The sequence below is a fragment of the Podarcis tiliguerta genome, assembly GCF_965153285.1.
Source record: "Podarcis tiliguerta genome assembly, chromosome: 16".
Taxonomy (NCBI): Eukaryota; Metazoa; Chordata; class Lepidosauria; order Squamata; family Lacertidae; genus Podarcis; species Podarcis tiliguerta.
In genome coordinates this window covers 23160051-23186561 of record NC_139549.1, presented here as the reverse complement: position 1 = coordinate 23186561, position 26511 = coordinate 23160051, and the positions used below count along the sequence as shown (strand labels likewise).

At 41.1% G+C, this 26511-nt stretch overlaps 1 protein-coding gene across 17 annotated transcripts in view; it reads left to right on the top strand.

Moving 5' to 3' along the window:
• Positions 1–25469, top strand: part of HORMAD2 (HORMA domain containing 2) — a 55698-nt gene extending 30229 nt beyond the window's left edge. For 7 of the 17 annotated variants that reach the window (XM_083417894.1, XM_083417893.1, XM_083417892.1 and 4 more), the window contains exons 3-13: positions 8–152; positions 853–916; positions 1199–1238; positions 3086–3106; positions 5485–5511; positions 7324–7391; positions 9821–9978; positions 12340–12605; positions 13221–13317; positions 15269–15318; positions 24015–25469. In XM_083417894.1, the coding sequence (XP_083274020.1) occupies positions 8–152; positions 853–916; positions 1199–1238; positions 3086–3106; positions 5485–5511; positions 7324–7391; positions 9821–9978; positions 12340–12605; positions 13221–13317; positions 15269–15318; positions 24015–24122 (1044 nt within the window). In that variant the 3' untranslated portion in view covers positions 24123–25469. The remainder of the gene's footprint in view (positions 1–7; positions 153–852; positions 917–1198; positions 1239–3085; positions 3107–5484; positions 5512–7323; positions 7392–9820; positions 9979–12339; positions 12606–13220; positions 13318–15268; positions 15319–24014) is intronic. The other 10 variants (XM_083417898.1, XM_083417897.1, XM_083417886.1 and 7 more) reach the window with 9 other exon arrangements.
• The last annotated feature ends 1042 nt before the right edge of the window (positions 25470–26511 follow it).

Below are 26511 nucleotides of genomic sequence, written 5' to 3'. Positions count from 1 at the left end.
TTTTCAGGAAACGTCTCTGTTTCCAAACAGAGTTGCCACTGAGCAGCAGTCTATGGTTTTGGTGAAAAGGCTGCTAGCAGTTTCAATCTCCTGCATAACTTACCTCCGAGGGCTCTTCCCAGAAAGCTCTTATGGAACCTGCTATTTAGATGGTAACTTTTGCTGCCTTTGCCTTTTCTGTTTCATTGAGCTCTTCAGTTATTACATGTCAGGCTTATCCACATTGAAGTTTAGGGATGCTGGTGGCGCTGTGGTCTAAACCACTGAGCCTCTTGGGCTTGCTGATCAGAAGAAGGTGGGCAGTTGGAATCTGCATGATGGGGTGAGCGCCTGTTGCTCTGTCCCAGTTCCTGCCAACCTAGCAGTTTGAAAGCACACCGGTGCAAGTAGATAAATAGGTACCCCTGTGGTGGGAAGGTAAACGGTGTTTCTGTGTGCTCTGGTTTCCATCATGGTGTCCCGTTGTGCCAGAAGCAGTTTAGTCATGCTGGCCACATGACCTGGAAAGCTGTCTGTGGACAAACACCGGCTCCCTTGGCCTGAAAGTGAGATGAGCGCCACAACCCCATAGTTGCCTTCGACTGGACTTACCCGTCCAGGGGTCCTTTACCTTTACCTTACATTGAAGCTTAATGTGGATTTGAAGCTGCTCTCTCTGTCTTTGTCTCTGTCTCTCTGTTTGCAAATACAGTATAGTGAGATGTACACATAGAAAAAGCACAATACTTCTGAGTTCCAACGGAAGAGCAGTTAGGTTGAACTTGAAGCCACTTGTCCAGAAGCAGCCAATATTTGGTAGCTGGAAATCAACTTGGCAAACACCAGTTAACTGCATTGTTTTTCTTCCTCCAGACATGTGCCTAAAAATTCTTCGAGAAGATAAAAGCTGCCAGGGTTCACTCCAGATAGTCAAGTGGTAAGAAACAGAAATCCCAAATGATCAAGAAGATACCATAGTGGATATTGATTGTAGCAGATGCCTGGCTCTGCACAAACTCTACATACATCCCCAACCAAGGATGGTACAAAAACCAGAGATTTATATAATCCTTACTATTGATTAACTGGGCACAGGTTTTACATTCCAGAGCATTCCTTCATTTTGTTTGCTATGAGCTCTAAACTCCATTTGGCAACTAAGAATGTTATCACTATATATATTTGGATGAATGTTCATTCATTAATATATCTGCTCCAGCAGGATTCAAGGGTGCTTTGATGCGCTGGAAAAGAACTATGTAAGTTTTGATTTCATTTACAGTATATTAAACCGTGTTTTAAGTATGAGATTTCACCACAAGGTTACAGAAGGCAGGGGAACCTCACTGCAAAATTGTCTGCTCTTTACCTCTTGCCTTGAATGAATTGTCTTGACCAAAGAAAACTGTTCCTCTAGAGATGTAAGGTTTGCCTATGCCATGTCTGCAACTGGAGTAAATATGGAGATGTCCATGAATCAAATCAATTTGCAGACTATTCTGCTGCATGTTGTGCCTGATAGTAATTCAATAAGTAAGTTTGAACCAGACTTGTAATATATATATTATGATAATAAAAAAATTAGATGACCATATCCCAGTCCAAAAGTGCTGCTTGAAATGCAGATATAGAACAGATGAAATTTTTCTCTAAAGATGGAGATTCACTGACAGGAAAATCACATTTGCAAAAACAGTTGTCAAAGCATCATTTAAAGAAAAAGACACCTGTCCTAGGTACTTTTCTTTGCTTAGTGCTTGTTACTTTGGTTGCTTATTTTTTTAAGTTATAATGCTAGTTCTTTTGCTATATATCGATGGCCAGGCCAAACACTCCGCAGGATCTCCTGACATTTTTTTTTTAAGCTTAAAGCATTCACAATAAGTTCTGGTTTTGATCAGAGCAGAGGTGCGGGGAAAATATTTAAGAGGGGTGCACAGCAATTACAAGGTTCTATTTGTATTTATATTTGTAGCATTTAGAAGCAACCCAGTCTCTTTTGGATCTGTTCTGTGTCATTCTGTTTTGATTTATTATTCAGGTCCAGGTTTGATGTTAAATCTGAAAATCTGTTTCATCCCTGTTGACTATAATAGAGAATCTAAAAATAACTACAACACATTTTCCTTTTCACATAAGTAGATGAAATTATGTTGAGAATGTGAAATCATGACCTGACTCACCCTCATTTGCCTCCTTATTTGGTGTACATACAGAGGCAGCACATTTTTAGTCCTTTCCCACCGTGCTGCCCCTGAAGCTGCTCTCTCTCTCTCTCTCTCTCTCTGTGTGTGTGTGTGTGTGTAGGGGTTGGGGATCAGGCACAATACAAGTACCCATTTCCCTCTTCCTCTGGGCACCAAAAAGAAGTGTGTGTGATTTAGCACATTACCCTGCACCTGCATTCATAAAAACTAAAATCCCCCACAACCAATTCAAAGGTAAAAAGTAGTCGGCAGATCTAATTTGGCCCTATGAAAGTAGTTGAGATATACCAAACACTGGGTTAAGACTGCCTTTTTCAGTTGCATGTGGTACAGAAACTGATTTTATAAGATTTATACAGGTGGGTGCAACTAAGAAAAGAAATATACCGGTAAACCTAAAGCTACCCTTTTATGTGTAATTAATCCAATTGGCCACAAGATGTCAGTGATGTTTCTTGCAGTTCCATCTACCACTCTAAGTGGGAAAAAGACTACAGTATATTGGCACCAGTGAGGGGTCTCTCTCTCCCATCCTTTGGGATGGAGATTTACATCAGGACCACAGCTCAGGAGGGAAAGTTTAACACCCCCCCCCATATGCTGTAGTTTCATTTCTGATAAGTCCTTCCCAGCAACTGCTATTTGCAGTAAAGAAAATTTTTGCAATGTTAAATCACATGTAAAATGGCATCTAAGATATTTCTTTGAGTAAACAATTTAGACTTGAAAAGTTGCATTGTTTAGTCGCCAAGATACCGCAACACATCCAAGTAAAAAAAAGCTGGTTCCCCCGCCTCCTCAGCCCTGAGCTATTGGAGATAGTAGCAGTTGAAGGGAAGAAACGATGGGGACATTTTAAAATGAAATGCTGATTTTTGATCCTTCATTTTTTTTCCTAGCTACATATGGCTGTCTTAACAGTAAGTAGTACATGAAATCAATTCACAGAGGATTTCCTCTTCCTCTGTTTGGAAAGAACAAATACTAACTTGGCCTCACCTGCCTTGGGCAAAGATTAAGATATTTCAACAATATATTTTACCTCAATATCTGAACACTTTGCTCAAGTTTTACTTCCCACTGTGATGTACACTCCGCAATCTCTAACTTGTTTGAATATGTTTACAAGTGCCATCTTTACACACCTACATCTTTTTATAAGGTTTAATACCAGTTCAGTTTGCACCAGTCTCCACCCACTCCAAGCCTCTGGGTATTGTAGTTTGGTGAAAGTGCTGAAAATTCTTTATTAGAAGTTTTAAGTTATTTCATTAAACTACAGTTCACTGTACAGCTCTGGGCCAGCCCAATACATTTTGGCACCTGAGGCGAACCACAAAATATTATGTCCCCCACCCTTAGCCAGGGAAGAAGGGTTGAGTGAAGATCTACACTGGGAACAAGGGTGGGAGAAGATCAGGAGGGCCTCCTATGGGTCAAAAGCCTCTATAGCAGGCATAGGCAAACTCGGCCCTCCAGAAGTTTTGGGACTCCAGAAGTTTTGGGACTACAACTCCCATCATCCCTAGCTCACAGGACCAGTGGTCAGGGATGATGGGAGTTGTAGTCCCAAAACATCTGGAGGGTCGAGTTTGCCTATGCCTGCTCTACAACCTCTACAGAGGCAGCACTGGGGAAGCAGATGATCTGACCTCCAAACGCAGCAGCGGGTGATGTGTTCCATGGAGGCTGAATCTGCTGCTCCTGTGGATCCTGCCACCTGAGGCGGTCACCTCACCTTGCCTCATGCAGGAGGGGCAGCAGCCCTGGTACAGCTGATAAATCACAGACAATAAGTTTGTTAAATGTAGGATTTCTTTATTTTCTATTGACACAGTAAACAAAAGCAGACTAATGTTTAATCACAGATACTGAGTTTATTGTAGATTTTGTTGCTAACAACAACTAAACAAACAAACAAACAAACATAATAGATTTGCTGTTGGAGTTTGGAGGGATGAAGAGGGTCTTTTTCACCACCCTTGTTTTTACTCTACTCTCTCCCATGTTGCAAAGGAGAAGAAGCCCTTATCAACCTAAGGGCCACATTCCTTCATGGACAATCTCCTGGGGGCTGCATGGCAGTGGTGGGTGGGGATCAGTGGCAGAGAAATTAATAGGACTCTTACTTTTTTACTGTAGGTTACATTCTGGTCACGCAAAAGTCAGCTTTATACACACACACCACACATCTCTCCATCCAGACAAGCAGGGAGCATTATCAGAGTTCAAAGACACATTCCAGCCATGCAGAAACACTCCAAGAAGATGCAGAGAGGAGTGTGGCCTGGAGATTGCTTGTGGGCTGGATAGAAAGGTCTAGGGGGCTGACAGTCCCCCACCCCCTGAACAGCAAGCTCCACACACCACACTTTGCAAATAGCTGGAATGATTGGTTATAAAAGCTTATTCTTCTTGCAGTCTGTTGTTCATTTAGTTTTGACTGTCCCCGTTAAGTAGTGGCCAGGAGAGGGCAGTTTTTCACTTTGCATGGTAGACTATTGTGGCTGTTACACTCGAAGTAAAACCAGTCTCATTGCCCTAATGGACCTCTCCAGACAAGTGTTTTATGGCAGGTGCATTCTGCATCATGTTCTTAACACAATAATAGTGCATTAGTGGTAGATTTATTCTGGTTTAGTTTATTCTGAGATACTTCCCCAATGCTACCATATTATTTCTGTCTGGAGGGACAGTGCAACCAAAGGCAGAACAAAAATAAACCAGAACATTTGTATGTATAAAAAATATTGCAAGTTATGGGATTTTGCACTGATTGGAAGTAAAGCAGTGCGTCAGCCCCAAAAATTTTGCAGGCACAAACAGTATTGAAAGTGGGATCATGTGTGACTGCCCCAATAGCATCAAGAGAACAAGTAATCATGAATGTGCACTAAAAATTATGTCAGGAGAGGTCCCATGTTTCTGTAGTTGCTACACTGAGATATTATGATTGACATTTCCGCAGGGAAATGTGTATTAAAATCTATTGGCTTTATTAAAATCTATTAAAATTAGAAGTCTTGAATATTGGGTGGTTTGGTAAACTGATTATAGAAATCTATGTGGGTGCTCCTGCTTTATTAATTCCCTGAATGAGAGCTGGGGTTATGGAAAGTTTTGCAAGACAGATATTTATATACACATCTCACAGTTTCACAGTTTGTATGACTAGTTACAGATCCAGGAAGGATGAGTAAAAAAAATTCCTGCAGTGAGATTTATAGTCCACCTGTAATCAAACAGAATTGTACTTGTTTCATTTTTACTATGAAAATTCAATGCTTTCTTAAAACAGATCTATACCAACCCTAAAGAACCTGAGGTAAGAGAAAGTCAAAAATCAAGTAGGCAGAAATTATGCTTTATGTTCAAGTTAGCCAGAATCTCAGCTTCCACCACCAACACATGCATGCTTGGAACATAGGAAGCTGTGTTATACTGAGTCAGGCCATTGGTCCAGCCAGCTCAGCTTTATCTACAATGACTGGCAGCTGCTCTCTAGGGTTCCAGACAGGGATATACCCAGACCTTCTTTGAGATGCTGAAGATTGAACCTGGGACCTTTTGCATGCAAAGCTGGTGAGCTAAAGCTCTTTCCTTTGCTAAATAGAGAGAGGAGACAGCTTTATTTTAAAAAAGAAAACCAGCAAAGGCACTCCTAGACAATCATTTATAAGATCCACAATCATCACCAGGACTAAGCTGAAGCCATGTGTCTTACTTCCGTTTCCAATTGCCCATAAGATCTGTCAGCAGCTGAAGGAAGTGTCTGGCAACAATCCCTCCTTTTGCCATTATGGTTGGCTTTAGAGCATACACAGTCAGCAGAAGAGGGAGGTGTCAAAACCAGCTTGCAGTTTTTATCCTGAATTATTATGATTTTTTATTTGATTTTTTTTGGTATCATTTTTGTTCATTGTAATTGCTTTGTGCAATTTTGTTAGCTGTCTTGATCATCCTAATGAGAAGGCAGGATGTGAATTTAATTAATACACATTTGAGTAGGCACGCAGGTGGCGCTGTGGGTTAAACCACAGAGCCTATGGCTTGCCGATCGGAAGGTCGGCGTTTCAAATTCCCGTGACGGGGTTAGCTTGCGTTGCTCTGTCCCTGCTCCTGCCAACCTAGCAGTTCGAAAGCACACAGTGCAAGCAGATAAATAGGTACTGCTCCGGCAGGAAGGTAAACGGCGTTTCCGTGCGCTGCTCTGGTTTGCCAGAAGTGGCTTAGTCATGCTGGCCACATGACCTGGAAGCTGTACGCCGGCTCCCTCGGCCAGTAAAGCGAGATAAGCGCCACAACACCAGAGTCGTCCGCGACTGAACCTAATGATCAGGGGTCCGTTTACCTTCTTTTCATTTGAGTATAATCACAGCATCTCCCACTCTGAGTTAGTGAACTCATTTATGCTTACAGTGGTACCTCTACTTAAGAACTTAATTCATTTCTGGAGGTCCGTTCTTAACCTGAAACTGTTCTTAACCTGAGGTACCACTTTAGCTAATGGGGCCTCCAGCTGCCACCGCACCGCCGGAGCACGATTTCTTCTTCTCATCCTGAAACAAAGTTCTTAACCCGAGGTACTATTTCTGGGTTAGTGGAGTCTGTAACCTGAAACATCTGTAACCTGAAGAGTCTGCAACCCAAGGTACCACTGTATTTCAGAACAAGCAAACCATTTCATTTTATTTTTTTTGCCCTCCTTCAGCTGTTTATTTTTTCCATACACATTTTTTCTTAGCATGACAGATGAGTTAGGCTGGCACCATTGTACACGGAGTACTAAATGTTCCAGCTAATTAGAGCCAAAGTAATGTAATAAATGGTCTGTGTATGGATAAAATAACATTTTATAGGACCAACATAAAGTTTTCTGTGTAATGGCATCAAGTGTGGGACTGTCCTTAATACAACACAGTAATGATATCTAAGGACAAAGCAATCAACTTGAAGAAGGGAGTAAAATGTCAACAGATAGCTCATGTGCTTTAATCTATTCTAAGGAGATGGAAAACACTTTCTGAGATCTCATGTGGGAATTATTATATGGCTAGAACATCCTATGATAGTTAGAAGTCTATTTGTTACAGTAGCAAGTTACAATTGGTCTTGCTCTTTGCTTTTCAATCTCCAGCACATGACAGAATTCTACCGGTTCAAGTTCAAGTATTCAAGGAATGGCCCTCAGATGGACTTCGATAGGTAAACACTTCATCATTTAATTTCTCGGGCAAATACCTTGAGAGAGATGCTTGCCTTAAAACAGGGATGGGAAACCCTTTTCAGCTTGTGAGCAACACTCCTTCATGGGAAACCTTCCAGGGGCCACATGCCAGCCCTGAGGCATAGGCAGTGCCAGAACCTAAAAGGAGCAGGGTCTATGTTTTTTTACAGAAGGCTATCCAGCAGTCAGAGGTTTCTACACTTCTCTCCATCCTCTATCCAAGTAATCAAGAGGTATTATTCAAGGACACATCAGAACCAGGCAAAAGCTCTAGAGGAGGGGCAGTGAAGGGGATAGTCTGAGGAGAGTCCTGAGGGCTGGACAGAGGCCTGGAGGGCTGCATTTGGTTCCCTATCCCTGCCTTGAAGTGTTTAATTTGAGAAAACTGCTCTTATGCAGACGGACTTTTGTTTTATTTATTTATTTACTGTGTAGTGCCTTTTCACATGCAAACTACTTTGCATGTCTCCTACAACAAGCCTGTGAATTAGATAACTATAAGATTTCTCTTTACAATACTAAGGGTGCAATCACGTTTCTACCTCCTAAGGAATAAATCATATTAAATACAGTTGGACTTGCTTCAGGGCAAGATCAGGATCAGACAGAGACAATAGTGAGTGGCCTCAGGCCCTCAGGCCATCTTCTGATTTGACAGATGAAGTGAGATGTATTACGGTAATTGGACTCCAAATTGCACACTTTCCTGTCAGATGGTGCTTTCCCCACCACTGCCACCAGGTGGCACAAATCATGTGGAACTGTAGTTTGTAAACAGTTCCACAACATCATATACCATCTAGTTAAAATACCCTGTACAACTTAGAATTCAGATTTTCTTTGATAAGCCGCTTCACAAGGTACTCATGATATACCTCCATGGTGGAAAAAAATGTTAATGTGATTTGGCACTTTCAATTATCCTCTTGAATATCTCACCACTCACTTTGCACCTAGTCTTCTCACTGTGTGAACTGGAGCTAGATGTCAAGATCTGGGTTACAGATTTAGAGGTGCTGAAATAAACCTGTTCAGCTTGCTTTAATTAAATCTTTCTTAGAAGGATGAGCACATACTCTCCAGTGGCAATCTGATGGTTTCTGAAATTGCTTCCTTATTTCTTAGATAGGATTCATAGATACAAATGCTGAACAAATGAGTATTCATAACCATTTTTAATTTTGGAGCTGTGCCCTTTCCACAGTCATAGTGTCAATTCATGTGTTAATGACAAATTTTGTAATTCTAGGCAGTAGCCCACTGCAAATCTGTCTTTCCTATTTATCTTGATTATAGTGGTGAAAAGACTCTGCAGCCCTTTTATATCCTTACTGTAAAATGTGTCAGTGGGTGTTCTATATTTGCCAGTGGGACATAAGTGGCAGTGGTTGCTTTTGTGACTGAAAATCATTTTGCTATTTTGGCTTCTATTGGCACTGTGAGATTGATGTTCAAATCCATGGTTAGATGCTATAGCCAACACATACACACTGGCTTGCGTTGGTGTAACTACAATGTTATCCTAAGTCTGGCAACTCAATCTGCAATCTTATCAGAAGAGGCTGCAGCAGCATATCACTGCACATGTTTCAAGTTGCTTTATTGTAAGTAGATCTGTGATAGCTGAAGTGTCTTCAGATGGCACATACCTCTTGTTCTGTCCTTGGCCCTCTTTCCATGTGTCTTCCACTCATTTAGGGTGGCAAAGAACACTTCAGAGTCAGTTCTAATGTTCCATAGGTTGCTCACTCCCACAAATAATTTATCACGTGAAATTATATGATTACAGTATTGTGAACTCATGTAAGATCATTGCTCTGATTCCATGAAACAGACACGTTGTTAAAAAAATTCCAACAGATGCGGTCAGATATGCAATCTTCTCTGTGTTAAAGGCTTTCATGTCACACTGCTCATGCAACTAGTGTTCACACGAGCAGTTATTCATGAGAGCAGAACTGTTCATGACTGTCAATGGCACATCATCTTGCGACTGACTCATGCTCCTGTGGGTTCAAACTCCTAGGGTTGGCTCATAGGTTGGGGGAAGGACCAAAGTTCAGTAGCAGAGCACATGCTTTCCATGCAAAAGGCCCAAAGGTTTGGGAAAGACTCCTGCCAATGGGATCAGTGGTTTGACATAGCACATGTCAGCTTCCCATGTTGTCAGTACACAGCTATGCATTGCACTGGTATTGCATAGAAAGTAGTGTCCCTTGCATCTGATCCTGCACATCTATTTTCTGGTCCAGTAGCTTGTTTTATAGGATTATATTGCACTTCAGCTCCTTGATTCAGTAAACTGTTTCTTGGTACCTGTTGAGTGTATCTACTTTTAAAGTTTGTTTTATGCCTTAATGTTGAGCCATATGATTTGAAGCAGACTTTGACTTCTTTATTGTTTCAGTGGTGGCACTCAAGGGAACTTTACAAATGGAGGGACCAGTGAGGAAATTAAGCAAGCCAGCATCTTGTTGATCCGCAAACTGTATGTCTTAATGCAGAATCTTGGACCGCTGCCTAATGACATTACATTGACCATGAAACTGTTCTACTACAATGATGGTAGGTGATGAGATTCCACCTTTCTTTGCTTCCCTTAATTTAATTCCCAGGACTAGCACACAAACAAGGAAATTGGGGAACTGCTATCAAAATGTATGTCAGAGTTTGCAGCTTGGAGGCAAATTGGTTGTCAAAGTGGGCAGTGGGAAGGAATGGAGGGATCGTGTGAGAACAGCTACATACCTAAGTGGTTCCTTGTCATCCTAGAAAAATGTTACAAGTGGGGGACCACAGGGTTCTGTCCACAGGGTTCTGTTCTTGTTTAAGATCTTTATAAATGACTTGGATGAAGGTATTGTGGTTATGCTCATCCAAACAAACTGGGAAGGGTAGCCAATACCTCAGAAGACAGAATCAGGATTCAAGATGACCTTAACAGATTGGAGAAGTGGGCCAAAACTAATAAAATGAATTTCAATAATGACAAATGTAAGGTTTTAGGTTGAACAAACAGCTGCACAGACATAAGATGGGAGACACCTGGCTTGACAGTAAAGGTAAAGGGACCCCTGACCATTGGGTCCAGTCGTGGCCGACTCTGGGGTTGCGGCGCTCATCTCACTTTATTGGCCGAGGGAGCCAGCGTACAGCTTCTGGGTCATGTGGCCAGCATGACTAAGCCGCTTCTGGCGAACGTGCTTTCGAACTGCTAGGTTGGCAGGAGCAGGGACCGAGCAACGGGAGCTCACCCCGTCGCAGGGATTTGAAATGCCGACCTTCTGATTGGCAAGTCCAAGGTTCTGTGGTTTAACCCACAGTGCCACCCGCGTCCCTGGCTTGACAGTAGTACATGTGAAAAAGATCTAGGGGTCTTCGTAGACAACAAACCTGAGTCAACAGTGTTATGCAGCTGCAAAGAAACCTAATGCTATTCTAGGCTGCATCAACAGAGTATAGTATCCCAATTAAGAGAAGTAATAGTCCTGCTCTATTCTGTCTTGGTCAGAGCACCTCTAGAGAACCACAATTTAAGAAAAAATACTGACATGATGGAACATGTGCAGTGGAGGACTACTAAGATGATAAAAGGTCTGGAAGCAGAGCCTTATGAGGAACAGTTGAGGGAGTCGCTATGTTTGGCCTGGATAAGAGGAGACTGAGAGGAAATATGATAGCCATCTTCAAATATCTAAAATGCTGTCACATGGAAGAGGAAGCAAGCTTGTTTTCTCCTGCTCTGGAGGCTAGGGCCTGAACCAACAGGTTCAAATGAGAAAAAAAGGAGATTGTGTGGCAAGGTCCCAATATCTTCCAGGATGTTGGAATAAAGACACATGAAACCAATATTTTAGATTAATGGGCAAAAAAGGCCACAACTTTATTGGTTACAGAATGTGAGTGGTATTGGCTTAGGCATTGGAAACGAAATGACTATATCTGACTCCTGCCCATCTGCAGGAAGTCTTGGAAGGGTTAACCACCAGTTGGGGGAAGCCCTGCTGATGCACATCAACTAGGTACTCCCCCGGGGTCACCGCTAGGGGTCGTGCCATGGCCCTAGCCCCCCATCTGGGGCATTGGACGGAGACCACGCCCCTCGGATTTCTTTAACGGAATACCCTTGAATTAGGAGGGGTAGGTGATGGCCACTACCTCTCCTCACCTTCAACCTAATACTCCAATGCCTAACCGCCTAACCCTACAAAGTTGTGACAATTTGCTACGAGGTAGGTGACAAAACCAAATGGGTTCAAATGGCTGGTTTCAAATATCTAAAATGCTGTCACATGGAAGAGGAAGCAAGCTTGTTTTCTCCTGCTCTGGAGGCTAGGACCTGAACCAACGGGTTCAAGTTACAAGAAAGGAGATTCCAACTAAACATCAGGAATAACTTTCTGACAGTAAGAGCTGTTCACCTCCCTCAGGAGGTAGTGGGCTCTCCTTCCTTGAAGGTTTTAAAGCAGAGGTTGGATGGGATGCTTTAATTGAGATTCCAGCATAGTAAGAAGTTGGACTCACTAGGTGACCCTTTGAGTTCATTCCAAGTTAACAATTCTCTGATTCTTATGTAAGCCATTCTGGGAACTTCTTTTGACTGAAAAGCGGTGTTAAAATGCAATAAATAAATAAATGTTGGAACAAATAATTCATTTTGATAATTTCATTGTTTTATTCTCTTCATAAACCACTTTGCAGGGCTTTAAAAAAAAACAATCAAGTGGTATTTAATTCTTTGACATAAATAATAAATAAACAAGAGATGCACAAAATAACATGGAACACAATACCTAATGAACTAACCATGCTTGTTGTTCTTTCGATTTTCTTCAGCTGCCTAGCCTAGCTTCTTGCTCTGGGGCCTGCATTTGCCTTTTGCTTCAGGCTGTGCAGCACAGGATTTCATATGTCTTTCCTTTGCAGTCACACCCAATGACTACCAACCCCCTGGCTTTAAGGAAGGCAACATCTCTGATTGCCTGCTTTTTGATGGTGAACCAGTGAACCTCAAAGTCGGGTCAGTCTCCACTGGGTTCCACATTATGAAAGTGAGAGTAACAACAGATAGCAAACGGATGGGGTTGCTGGAGAGCAATCTGGTTGAGGAGAATGGTTCCACTGAGATCTCCCATCAGGGGCTAGACTGTGATGAGGAAGAAGAGGAAGGCAGCACTAAAGTAAAGGAAGAGGTTATATACAATATCATTTTCCTGAATCCATTGTGTGTATGTGTTGTAGTAGGGGGGCAGCCCTGTATTGGGAAATTTTTAATGTCTGATGTTTTACAATTTTTTATGTGCTGTAAGCTGCCCAGAGTTGCTGGGGAAACCCAGCCAGATGGGTGGAGTATAAATAATAAAATTATTATTACTATTACTACTACTTAAAATTCTAGATTTAAAAGGGATTTAATGGTGGTTGTGTTTGACCATGCTGCTGAAAAATATTAAAGCATCCACTGCGCAATATCTGTTCAGTCTTTCTTCAGGGCAGGTTGTTTCACAGGCAGGATGGTGGACTGCTGAACAGTCCTTATGCTTAGGAAGTTATTTCTAAGGGCACATCCAGATGTTTGATATGGTTTAAAAAAACCCAAAAAACCCCCAGCAACAACAAACCACCAGGGTTGTATAGAAAGGAACATAGGAAGTTCCAAATTTAATCAGTGGAATAATAACTCAAAATCACATATTGTTTGCGAAATAATTAACTAATTAGCAGAGTTAGTCATGAACATGCAGATAACTCTTCCCTGTACTGAACTGAATTAAAAAGAATCCCTGTGCTTGTAAATTGTATTACAGAACCTGCAGGTTGATGGCATGGAGAAAAACAGGATGCATGAAGGGAATGCAGATTCAGAAGGCAAAAACAGTGGTTTTTTTAATCAAAAGGGGGCAGGTATTTCTTTATTCATTTGAAATATTTTTGTGCCACCTTTAACAGTGTTAGCCTTCTCAAAGTAATTTATAGAATATAAAGCTATAAAAAATAATCAAAAATAAAAATACTAGTAATGGTTAAAATGTTAACTATCAAATATGAGACCAGCAATCAGTTAATAGCAATTATAAACATCAGAAATAGCCAGGCACTTAAGGCCTGTTTATAGTCAGCAATGAACTAGGCGTATGTCACAGAGAAGAACATTTCATAGGGATGGGGCCATCGCAGAAAGGCCCAGTCTGATGCTTGCCAAGTGAAGTGCCACCCCCTTTGAAATAGTGCTTTCTGGTATTACCAAGGGTTCTTTCTGGGGCCTGTGATAGCCGGGAGTCTATCTCTGCAGGTAGCTAGCTAGGAGCTGTTTAGTTCAAGGTGGAACTCAGTGCAATGAGAAACTGTCAAAGTCTGGGACAAAGGCAAGCAAATAAGAAAGGGCTGCTACTCAAGATAAAGATTCCTATTGAGAGTCTGCTGAGGTGAAAACTGGTTAAGTCTAGGGAAAGTGGGTGGCATTTTTATCTATTTATCTATTTTAAACTCTTCACTTGTTTCATTAGCTTGTGTGGTCTTAAAGGCAAAGGGACCTCTGCCCATTAGGTCCAGTCGTGGACAACTCTGGGGTTGTGGTGCTCATCTTGCTTTATTGGCCGAGGGAGCCGGCGTACAGCTTCCGGGTCATGTAGCCAGCATGGCGAACCAGAGCAGTGCACGGAAACACTGTTTACCTTGCTGCTAGAGCGGTACCTATTTATCTACTTGCACTTTGATGTGCTTTCGAACTGCTAGGTTGGCTGGAGCAGGGACCAAGCAACGGGAGCTCACCCCATTGCAGGGATTCGAACCGCTGACCTTCTGATCGGCAAGCCCTAGGCTCTGTGGTTTAACCCATAGCGCCACCCGCTTCCCTGTGTGGTCTTAGCTTATGTTAAACACCCTCATACCTGGAAGCCATAGCCTACAGTACCTTGAAAGGCTTCAAGGAGACACCAGGGAGGTTATCCAGGCTGAATAATAATGGGGTAACCTTGTAGAAATAATCTCCCTGCCCCCTTATCTGGTAGCAGTGAGTTCATAAGCAAAAAAAAGTTGGAAGAAAGGGGGAGAGCGTCTGGGGAAAACAACTGTGACAGTCTCACCCGCAGTTGCACTCAATGTGTTTTGACTACAGTGGTACCTCGGGTTAAGTACTTAATTCGTTCCAGAGGTCCATTCTTAACCTGAAATTGTTCTTAACCTGAAGCACCACTTTAGCTAATGGGGCCTCCTGCTGCGCCGCCGGAGCCCGATTTCTGTTCTCATCCTAAAGCAAAGTTCTTAACCAGAGGTAATATTTCTGGGTTAGTGGAGTATATAACCTGAAGCGTATGTAACCTGAGGTACCACTGTATATGGGATTTTAACTTAATGCGGTATCCCTGGAACGTAACCCCCTCATAAGTTGTGCGTCTGTTGCATTACAATTTTATGCCTGTCCCAGTGTTTGCCTCTATTAGGATTATACTGCTGGAGGTTAAGACTACCAGTGGCTTCTGGTTGTGATAGCTATACTACAGGATCAGAAGTACCATGGATCTAAATACCAATCACTAGGAAGAATAGTGGGAGAATACTTCTTGGGGACTTCCCATAGATACTTAGTTAGCTACTGTAGGACACATAGATAGAGATAGGCCTTTGGTCTTATGCAGTAGGGATTATGTTCTTATGACTGATCTGGTGTCCAACTAATATTTTACATTAAAAGAGATGCATTTTAATTTTCCTGATTTAGCTCCTTTGTATTCAGTGATTTGTCTGTATTGTAAATTTGTGTTTATCAAAATCTTTTTTTAAAAGGTATATATTTAAATAATAGAGTATTTTTTAAAAGATATCTACCTGAAACAGTATAATGTTTATATTTCAGAAACATCTAGAAAGACTGATGTAAAAGGGGCAGAAAAAGCATCTCATCAGGTGAGCATCACTACATTGTAAACATGATTAACAATAGCTGCTTCTCTGACTACCAGTGCCAGTTCAAAGCATTTTTCTGCCTGAAGTGGTATGCAAATGTTCCTCTACCCCTAGCTTGGACCAACACTTCAATAAGTCTTCATGCACCATGTGAAATCAATTTTTCCCTTCAACTATCCCTGCACCCTGAAGTGACACCTGAAGCTGGAGAATGTGGCTTACTGTCTTTGCTGACACCACCTAAAGGCAATGTATCTGCATTTCCAGTAGGAGTCCCGGAAGTCTGGAAAATATTTTGCAATAGTGCACAACGCAATACCACCTAAAAAGCATAAACCCCAAATTGTCATTTATCTGAAACAGCTAGATCTTCTAGCATTAGGCCACACCTCTAACCAATCCCTAGTGCCACATGATGGTGCCAACATTAGATGAGAACTTAATGCTTGTTTTCAGCTTTTAGGGGATGCTTGGAAACAATGCTGACATTCCTTAAAACAGCAGTAGTTGTGTTGGTTCTGTCAGGATGTAAAATCCTTTAGTATTCAAGTTAGATTGAGGAGGGGGGAATTCGTAATCTCTGGATTACAAATGTGCCATGGTTTTGGAACTTCTTGGTAATGGTTGATGAAATCAAATGACTGTAGAACTGTCTTTGGATTTTGCACACACACCTCTTAGGATTGCAGCCTCAGCCGCCTGCCTGCAAGATTAGAGTGGTAAGACTGGCCTGTCTTACAGGAAAGGATTTCTGAAATAAGTGTGTGCAGACTTTGAACACCACAAAAGTGCTATATAAATTATTATGCCAATGATTTTGCAATCCATTAAAAGGTTTCTTTTAAAATTATTTTAACTGTTTGCAATGTACAACACAAAGTAATGCATAGCCAGATGAAGGTGATAATAGAAACCTATGTAAGGGAAAATATACTTCAGTGCTTCTATGAACATCTTGCAATGTTTTTTAAAAGAAAGCTAAGGAGGACAAGGGTACTGCTAGAGGGTTTGGCTTCATAGAGTAAAAAATGCTTGTTAACCCTGTGTCAGCCCAAAACATTTCAGTGCTTGAGGCAGAAAGTCTCAGTGGCAGCACAGGACAAAAATATACATACTGTAATATATTAAATAACTGAAAGTTTGGTGCCCTGTAATGGTGTCCAAACTTTGACCCATGAGGCTACTGACTCAGTGTATGTGGTATATTTTGAAATGATGACATGACATTTTGTCTGAAGTAATCATTGAGTAAGTTTAGGGCTTGTTCACGTCAGCCCTTGTCTCTTGTATGAAAAAATAGGAAGGATACAATTTTGCACTTCCTTTACTCAGCAGTCTGAAAGTGCTGACTCATTGAACACACACTGTGGATAGTGGCCCTCATTAAAATGGCATGATTCATGCATGCTGCAGATTTAAATTTGATGGCTTGTATTAAAGTAGAACACGTTAGTACTGGGCACTCTACTGTCAAGGAATAGATGTGGGCACATTCTTCCCCCTACTTTTTGTCACCGCAGTAATTAATTTCTAGCATAAATAAATAACCATTTTCATTGGCAATTTTATCAATGGGAAAATGGACTCCCATTTTTCCGAGACTCTCTTGACTACAGGCAAGATCATGTGGACTACTTCAGGGGAAAAGAACACCAGGTTGCTAGACAAAAGCAGTACACTGATCTCAAAATGCCATTACTTTGTGAATGATTCATTCATTCTGTTCCACATACCACAGGGACTTTCCCTTCCCATTGTCTCACTAGGAAGTAGGCAAGCCAAATAAATGATTAGCACATACTTTAGTGGAATCGGGCTCACAAAGAAAACCAGACTACAAAAATTTGAATATAACATTGTGGGTAAGAAAGTGCAGTAAAACGTAGGCAAGAGAGATCAAAGAATGTATTAGGGTGATCTCATTTTGTAGCTGACTCTTCTTTACTTACACCCCGGAATACAGCCAAATTAAGCTGAAGTACTTGGCTCAAGAGGGACGCTGGTGGCGCTGTGGGTCAAACCACAGAGCCTAGGGCTTGTCGATCAGAAGGTCGGCGGTTCGAATTCCTGCGACGGGGTGAGCTCCCGTTACTCGGTGCCTGCTCCTGCCAACCTAGCAGTTTGAAAGCACATCAAAGTGCAAGTAAGCTCCGGCGGGAAGGTAAACGGTGTTTCCGTGCACTGCTCTGGTTCGCCAGAAGCGGCTTAGTCATGCTGGCCACATGACCCGGAAGCTGCACTTGAGAGCCAGTGTGGTGTAGTGGTTAAGAGCGGTAGTCTCGTAATCTGGGGAACCGGGTTTGCGTCTCCGCTCCTCCACATGCAGCTGCTGGGTGACCTTGGGCCAGTCACACTTCTTTAAAGTCTCTCAGCCCCACTCACCTCACAGAGTGTTTGTTATGGGGGAGGAAGGAAAGGAGAATGTTAGCCGCTTTGAGATTCCTGAAGGGGAGTGAAAGGCGGGATATCAAATCCAAACTCTTCTTCTTCTTCTTCTGTACGCCGGCTCCTTCGGCCAATAAAGTGAGATGAGCATCGCAACCCCAGAGTCGGCTATGACTGGACCTAATGGTCAGGGGTCCCTTTACCTTTACCTTTACTTGGCTCAAGAGCTAACCAATAGAGAGATGGGAACCTGTGGTCCTCCATGTGTTGATCGCACCATCTCAGACTATTCCTATATATTGGCAACTTTGGCTAGAGCAGATGGGAGACAACAGGAGAGCCACAGATTTCCCATCCCTGTGGGATGTAAGTGTGTTCCAAGGCTCTCTTTTAAAAAGTTAAAGTCAGTTTCAAAAGGGAAATTTAGAAATAGAAGGGAAGGCTGCTTAATCCTTTCTGTGTCCACCATTTCTTTACTCTAAATCTCACCCATGTCCTGCCCAAATAACATCCTCTCCTATGAGATTCAAAGTGTGCATTTGCAAGGATAATGTGTGTTTGGAACCCTATGCTAAGGAAAGGAGCTTTGAGGGAGGAATTATGAAATGGTGAACAAAGAAAATGTTAATCAACCCACCCATCTTTGCCAGTTCTCTGCTCTAAACACTCATTCCAGAAAGGGGCTGGGATGCTGTTGCACACATTAGCTGTAATGCAGCTTGTCAATTCCATTAAAACTATTGCATGTACCCTCTCACTTCTCTCTACCTTCTTTTATTCCACTGATCTCCCCCAGTTCAGACACAGATCAGTTCATGTCAGATCTGAACCCACATCATTTGCATGTGAAATTTCCCCCTTCCTGGTGGATTTCAGTTTCCCAATAGCTTGTCTGGGTTTCTGAGTGCCTACTCATATTCCATAATGGCATATCTCATTGTATCTCTCTATTTCTAATAGGAACTTTTAAGCTAATGATCCAGGCAATATAGATTTGGGTAACCTCAGTAGATTGTATTCACTAACCTCCCTGCTATTTTATCCTTATGTTTTGTCACTTTGAGCTGCAAAGCCATTTTACTTATGTCTGTCATATTTTTTTTGTAAATAAACACATATTCATTTAGATTAAGAACATAAAAAGAGACTGTCTGCTGGAGCTGGCTAATGGCCCATCTAACCTAGAATTCTGTTCTCATAGTGCCCAGCCAGATGCTTGTAAGCAGGACCTTTTCTTACATTCGTTGGTCTTCGCTAACTCCCTTAAATAAGCAGGATTTCAGCCGGTATTTTTAAAATAATAGTGTCCATTTCAATAACATCTGTGGCATACAAGCATCTCCAGTAACGAGCCCCACAATAATAGTTCCATGAACATGCAGGATCGATACGGTTTCACATATGCGTGTACAGATACATGAGTAGATCTAGTAACAGACTACCCCTATGAAAATTGTTACAATGGAATGGATTATTAAGTTGCTCTGGGTGACGTAAATGTATTTTACTTCTAAATCTCTTCCATTTAGCCTGGCTCTTATAGTGTCTGCCATCCAGCTGGCATACCCATTGTAGTGGTATCACTTTTGCTGATCACTCAAACAAGTGCTGTTGCTAGGAAAATGTGGCAGTTCCAACCCACACCCCCTCCAGCCACCAACTGGTTCTTCCCCATCTAGCCATCCATTCTCCACACAGCATGTTAAAAGTGTGACTAAAGAAGTATTTGGGGCAGACAGACTTTCCCTAAAAGCATCTCTCTCCCCTTCGGCAGGAACTCTCAGACATACCTCCATCCTTAACATTGCTCTTGGCAGAAGGACTGCTTTTCCTAGGACAAAGAAAGCCCCAAAGAAGCAACAGGGTGGAACAGAAACTCTTCCACTGTTGTGATTCCAGGGAAGGGCAGAAAGGATGTTTGCCTGAGACAAGGGCTATCTAGGGAACAGATCTTAAAAAAGATGAAAATGCCTTTCTTGCAAAGTCACTTTTCTAATGATATACACACACATTCAAATGACAGTGGAGATACTAGTATGGAAAGAATTTCACAGAAAGGGGTGGCTTTACTATTCACTTGCTTTTCATAGTTTCCCTTACCAAATTTGGTAAAAACTAGAGGTATATATAGACTTAAAAAAAAAAACTATGGAAGATCCTGGTCTTGGGCCTCAAACCTTACAAAAAATGACATATTTGAATGAATAGATTCATGGCTACCATAAGTTTCCCCTGGCATAATCCTGTTTCCTTTTCCCTCATCTTGTTGTTGGCAGCCATCTGTCTTGGGAGATGATGGAGGAGTATGAATTTGAGAAGTTCTAGGAGAGGCAGTAATTATTAATAGTTTGGACTCCTGTGCTAGTCAATTAATTAACCTGGCTGCTTGTTTATATTTGGTGCTCCTGATTAAATTATGGGGCCTAATTAAATGGGCATTCTCCCAACATTATGATTTATTTGCTATGGTTTATTTATATACTGTACTTCTTTTTGCCCCAAAGGCTTCCACAACAGTGAACAGCATATTAATACAAAAGAAGGATACAATAAATAAAACTATATATATATATCCAAATATCTACCAACCACGTTCATCCCTTACATCATCTAATCTTGAAGTTCAGCCTCTAGCCTCACTCCTTGCCACACCCTCTCCTCAGTTGCAGTGACCTTTGAAGCAATCTGTAACGGGAGAAGAACTAGAGGGAGCAAATTAGTAATCAGTTGGATTACTTACCACCTAACTAAAAGGCATGGAAAAGCCTTAGGTTTACTCCATCCTTCAACCACCTGTACCATCATGGGATGGGAGACAGGCCAAGAAGAGAAGAGTGATATTCTGATGAAGCTGAGACTGGGGAGGTAGCTGCGATAGGCCTGAGGGCCCCATTTGCTTATGAGCATCCACCTGAGAGCTGAAGTGGATTCTTGTTAATATTGCCTAGGGTTTTTTTTTGGGGGGGGGGGAGACTTCATAATTTGAGGAGGTTGTGGTAATGAAAATAAGAATTTCCAAGTTTTGAGGTTGAGTTGGGAACTACACATTGTTGTTCCAGTTGGACCTGGAAATGCAGCAGGGAAGATGCAAAGAGCACTCATGTGACTTACAGCTGTCATAAGACTTGGTTTAAAAAAAAAAAACAAAAGAAAAAACAACCCTACTCCACTTAGCCACCTTTCCTGATAAATGAAGGTAAACCAGTCCCTTTCCAAATTCTTACAAACATTTCCCACCCCCAAAACTTCAGGGGAGTTCTCCTCCCCACCCCTTCCCAAATCACCAAAAGAACTTGAGCGGAAATGTTCAAAGAATCATAGAAGTGTAGAGTTGGAATGTACAACAAGGTCATCTAGTCCAATTGCCTCCAATGCTGGAATCTTTTTCCTCAATGTGGGGTTTGAACCCACGACTATGAGATTAATAGTCTCATGCTCTTCCGACTGAGCTATCCCAGCTTCAGACCATTTCTAATTTGAACTAAATCCTTTGCATAGGAAGAGCTTAAAATTAAACCTTAATTCACAAGACAATGATTTTTCTTTAAAAACTGACTTATCTGTGCCCCAAAACATATCTTCAGTTTTGCAACAAGGCATGTTTGTACCAGTGTCTCTCCCATTCACTTCAATAGAACTTCTACATTTGAACTTAGGGTACTTGTGCTGTCAGCTACTTCAATTAGTGTCTGTGCATGGGGTAGGGGAAAATAGCTGTTTTTGCCTTAGGCATCAAAATGTCTTGGTCTCAGGCCAACCCTGCATGAGGCACAGCAGAAGTCCCTACTCATGCATTTTAAATTCCCAGCCATTTGATGGCGGCTGTGGTGGGGAAGTCAGCTTAATCCTGTGTGCTTAACTTCTCCAGTCTTCAATGAAGACTTTTTAAAGACAGTCCCCTGTGCAAAGGCTGGACTTCTCCTTTTTGATGATGTGGGGATGAGGAGATCACTGCATTAACAGAAGTAACAGAAAACTGTGGGAAAAGTTCCTCTATCTAGCAACTCCTGCATTTACTCTTAAGCCTAGGTTGGAAATGGTTGCTTTCTAACAACTTGAGGTTTCCTCCCTTCTATAAAAATAGTTTATTTTTGTTTAAGGTAGAATAATATTTATAGACCAGCTAGAAGAAAGCATTTGAACCCTCAAAAGCAGCATTTCTGCAAAGGAAACGTGGTCCTTGTGGTTGCAGTTCTGCCACTATGTACAGGGTAAAGAGGTGCACTGTGAGATCTGGCTGTGTAAAGTTTTATATACTATACCTTGAGCTGTGTGCAATCTGTGGATGTCTAAAAAATAGTCAATGAAATTTCTGCATTTCCATGCATGGAACATGGAACCTCTGGCCCATTAGTTGTTGTTAGATTACAACTTCCACAACCCCTATACATTGGCCATGCTGTCTGGGGCTGATGAGAGTTGAAAACAAACAGCAACTTAAGCGTCACAGTTTCTCTATCACTATTCTGTGCCCAAAAATAATTTATACAGATTACCGTAAATGTTTGTTTTTACATTTATGATTAATCATCACCATCATTAAATAATTCTGTGGAGAAGGGAACTTCCCTCAGGGTCAGAAACATGGAAGGGCAGCCAATTGCAATGAAATAGTGCTGTGGTGCAGGGGTGCCAAGTTGAATAAAATGTTGCGGGGACTGGTAAGCCCCATCCTGCATAATCGATCACATGACATGATGCGCACACACACTGTTTGAATGGCAATGCCCATCAACTTGGGGGGGGGGTTCAAATATTTTATTGGGGGCGAAGAACCTCAGCCCCTAGGACTTGGCTCCTATGCTGTGGTGTCACTTAGAAGCCGTGGTTACAGCATTCGCTTGGTAGTAGAACACAGAACATGGCCTCATGATGGAACGAGAATGAAAGCTGTAATCCATAACATCTGGAGGGCACTAGGTTGATGAAGGATGCTCTAGTCAGTACTATTCTTGTCCCTCTGCTCTGAATCCTCCCACTACCTGGATACAATTAAAAGACCTATGACAAAATGCTTTTTCACTGAAATATAATAAGCTAAGCCTGGGACACAAGGATATTTTGTGGCACAATTTGATGTATGAATACAATTAAAGAAGATTCAGAAAATGGACTGTTGGCCTTGGGCCATGAATGTTGATTAGGGTAGTTGGATATGACTGTGTGTACTTGCCTTTGTTTGATATTGCAGCACATTCAAAAGGCTACAGTATTCTAGAGCTGTGGCACTCAAACTGTGTACTTCGGGTGAATATGACAATTTTGGTTTCTCCCAATTCCTCATTTTTCCATTCTTAAATTTGGTTCTCCATATTTCTACATCAGTTTGTGATTTTTGTTTTAATCCTCATGAACATTAATCAGCAATTTAGTGCAAATTGCTCCTAATAAACACATTTTATACACGGTTTTTCCCAATAAACACAATTTTGCAAAGCAATTTTCCAGCATATAGATTTGTGTATGTTATTTCCTCTAATATTCATTTATATGCACACTTTCTCCCAATATATGAATTTTTGTACACATTGCTTGGCCAGAGAGCTGCACTGCAAAATTCAAAGACATACAAATTTCAAAGGGTGGTTTGTTTCAGTTGCTGTATTGTTTCTGATAGTGCAAATTAGGTAAGCTTCCTTTTAAATGCAAACTGAATGGAATTTATTCTCAAGCACAAAGAAAAGATGCATAATGTCTGACAAGATTCCATGAGAAACAGGCTCGCTTCTCGCTTCCACTAGTTATCTTCCCCTTCAATGTACAGTTGCAGGTGGATGCTGAGTATGTTCTTCTAGGTTACAGTCTCAACCAAGACCTAGCTAGAGAGACCGCTTCATGGTTTTTCTCTCTCCTGTTGCAGCAATTGTAATGTCCTGTATGATTTTTAATTATATTTCTCTTGCTTCTTATTTTTCTTATATTGTATTTTATTGTATTACAATTTGCGCTGCATAGAATTCAGTCTGTAACACTATAAGAAATGACAGGAGGAATGAAAATATATTTTTAAATCAATATTAGTAGTTGATGCAGACCACCTGAATGAAGCTTGCAGACCACTGATGGTCCGTGGATCACAATTTGGGAACTCATTCCCTAAAACATGCTCTGGAATATTCTGCAATATGTTACAGTTCCATCAATCTTCCTGCAAGTATTCCTTAGCAGACAAGTTGATGGGGAAAAGTTTAAGTTGATGGAAAGTTTAGTGAATAATACACAGTTTGAAATACACTACTCTAGAGAGGCAAATGTGCCTAGAATTACAAGATATACTGAAGGACCAATCTTCTTTCCCATTACTCTTGCAGAAATTGAGACTGGACAGTGCTTTTACCCAGGAGGAAGCAAGTGGCCCAGGGAAGAAGAGGAAGGTCAGCATGCCAGTCAACTCCATTCTTGCAGCTCAGCAGCTATGACTGCCATGGACTGCTTTGCTTTGACTATAATGTGCTAGTAGGCATCCTTCCTGTTTACTGTGTCTTCTAATCTTTTACCTGCTTTAGTGAACTCTCCATGCACAGAACATATCTATATTTTGAAGAGGCTATATCTAGTTTCCTGTTTTAAACCCTGTGTGGAATAGACCTGTATATATAAATGTATAGGGTGTAGTTACTTTGATGCTGTATAGCTAAGGTAGAATGAACCTACATAGATTCTATACGGTTTGGGGGTGTTGTTGTTTTTGCCACACTGATAGAAACATCTCCCATTCTTTCCTTTCCAGTCATTTCTATTGAGCTTGTATCTGTCACTTGGTTATTAATTGTCATTGAAGATGCCACAGTCTGAAAATGCAAGTTGTAGCTCAAACTAGCAGGGTATACAGTAGTTGCTTCATTGTCTACTTCCACTTCCCCAAGCAGTTGAAGGTTTTGGGGACAGTCACCATAAGATCCTATTTATTCTTTGTAGATGAGAGTACTGGAGATTTGCACTCACGCTCCATAATCTGTTAATTTACAAATATTCAGGTATTTATCTGCCTTCTGTCCACATAAAAAGTCTCATCTCTCATTCCGTGGCTCACCCCAGGCCAAATTGTCACATACTGTACCTTTTCCCAGAGGGCAGTGCTCTTCAGACAACAGCCCCATTTCCTTTCCATTAAGTGACACGGCCCCAAATTGCTTCATCACAAAGCACATAGCGTGGAATTGCTACACTTGGCTCATATTTTATGAGAAATCTACATCAGACCGCAGAATATCTGATGCATTTTAAAAGAATTGAAGAGCAATGCCGTCCCTGCAAGTATAGACTACTTTAGCACTTCTGTCTGTTTAACAGTTCTAGTTATGATATGTGTCGGGGAATCTATTGCCACTTTACACCATTTAAATTTGTATTCTATTTAGTGCTAGAATGCTTTTCCATCTATATTTCTTTTAAAAATGAACATATGCATACAATAGCGCTTAACTGAAATAAAGTTATAGGGGTGATTATAAAACTGATTTTTAAAAATTCATTTTTCTTCATCATTAATTTTAGCACTTCTTAATTTTCCCCAGTCATCCTAAAACACTTCATAATATTTAAAAACACTTTATAATATTTAAAAACATTTATGTTAATTCCTACCTTTTTGAATATTCTTTATACACCAACTATATTAATCTATATATGCTAAATATAACGCAGCATGAAACTGCGTGCGTGTATATAAATATAAATGGATTCTATACTAATATTACAAAGAAAATGAATATCTGTATTGTAAATAGATAAATAAATAAATAATTGGCAGTTTCAAAATGTAACTAATGTGTTTATTTCTTTTTTTTAATTTCTTGTCCCAAGTTCCCCAATTCCTTCTCAGCTACCAAACTCCAACCATTAATAACTTCCTCTCTTTTTCTCCTTAAGCACAGCGGTTAGTTTTACAGTATTTGGTTGTTCCAAGAGTTTCCTTAGAAGGCCCATTTAATTAGGTTTTCAAAATCTTCCAATGTGTTCTTTACAAGATTCTGGCCAGTGTTATTATAAACAATACTTGTGTTTGGTGTCATGTCATTTTGCATTCCTTTACATAGTTTGAGAGAACTTTCCATTTCAAAACATTTTTTACTAGCTCTGAAAGTAATAAGACAATTGTACTTGAATAAACATGTGCTTTAATGCAAATTAAATCATTGATGAAAAGGCTAGATTTTAAAAGTGGGGGAAATGGTTGTTCACGTGAATTGTGCCTGTCCTACATACACACCTCTATCCATCCTGTGGATGAAAAACAGCAGGATGAATAAACCACAAAAAGGCCACTATATCCCTAAAATATGGGAAGGGTTCATCTACACTTTTGTTTGGTCCATGACTTCTGGGTTTGTTTGTTTTGTTCTGCTGCTTTCCCCGGGAAAACCAGCTGTATACCACTGAATCAGAGCAAACATCAATCAAGTTTTTTGTGGATTGACTTTGTTCCAATTCAGTGGTAAACAGCAGATTTTCCCGGGAAAGCAGAAGGACAAAAGAAAATCCTCTCAGACCTGTGCCTAGAAGTCAGACCAAATGGAAGACATCACTAGGCAAAAGGAAGTGTGGATGAGACCTCAGTTGTATTTCCTTACAGCAGAAGAGCAATGATTGACTAGCACTAGGAGCTTCCTGTCTGAGGATCCTACAAGGTGACTGAAGCAAGGGACTCAGGCCACATGGTACAGTAGAAGGTAAATATGAGGACCAGCCCTTATGAAATCTGTAACGCATACCAGATGCAGACAAAGTATGTTTCCTGGAAGTAATCATATTGCAAGAAGATCTCTCCTTCATAACTCAAGTGATGTGCAGAGTGAGGCTAATTAT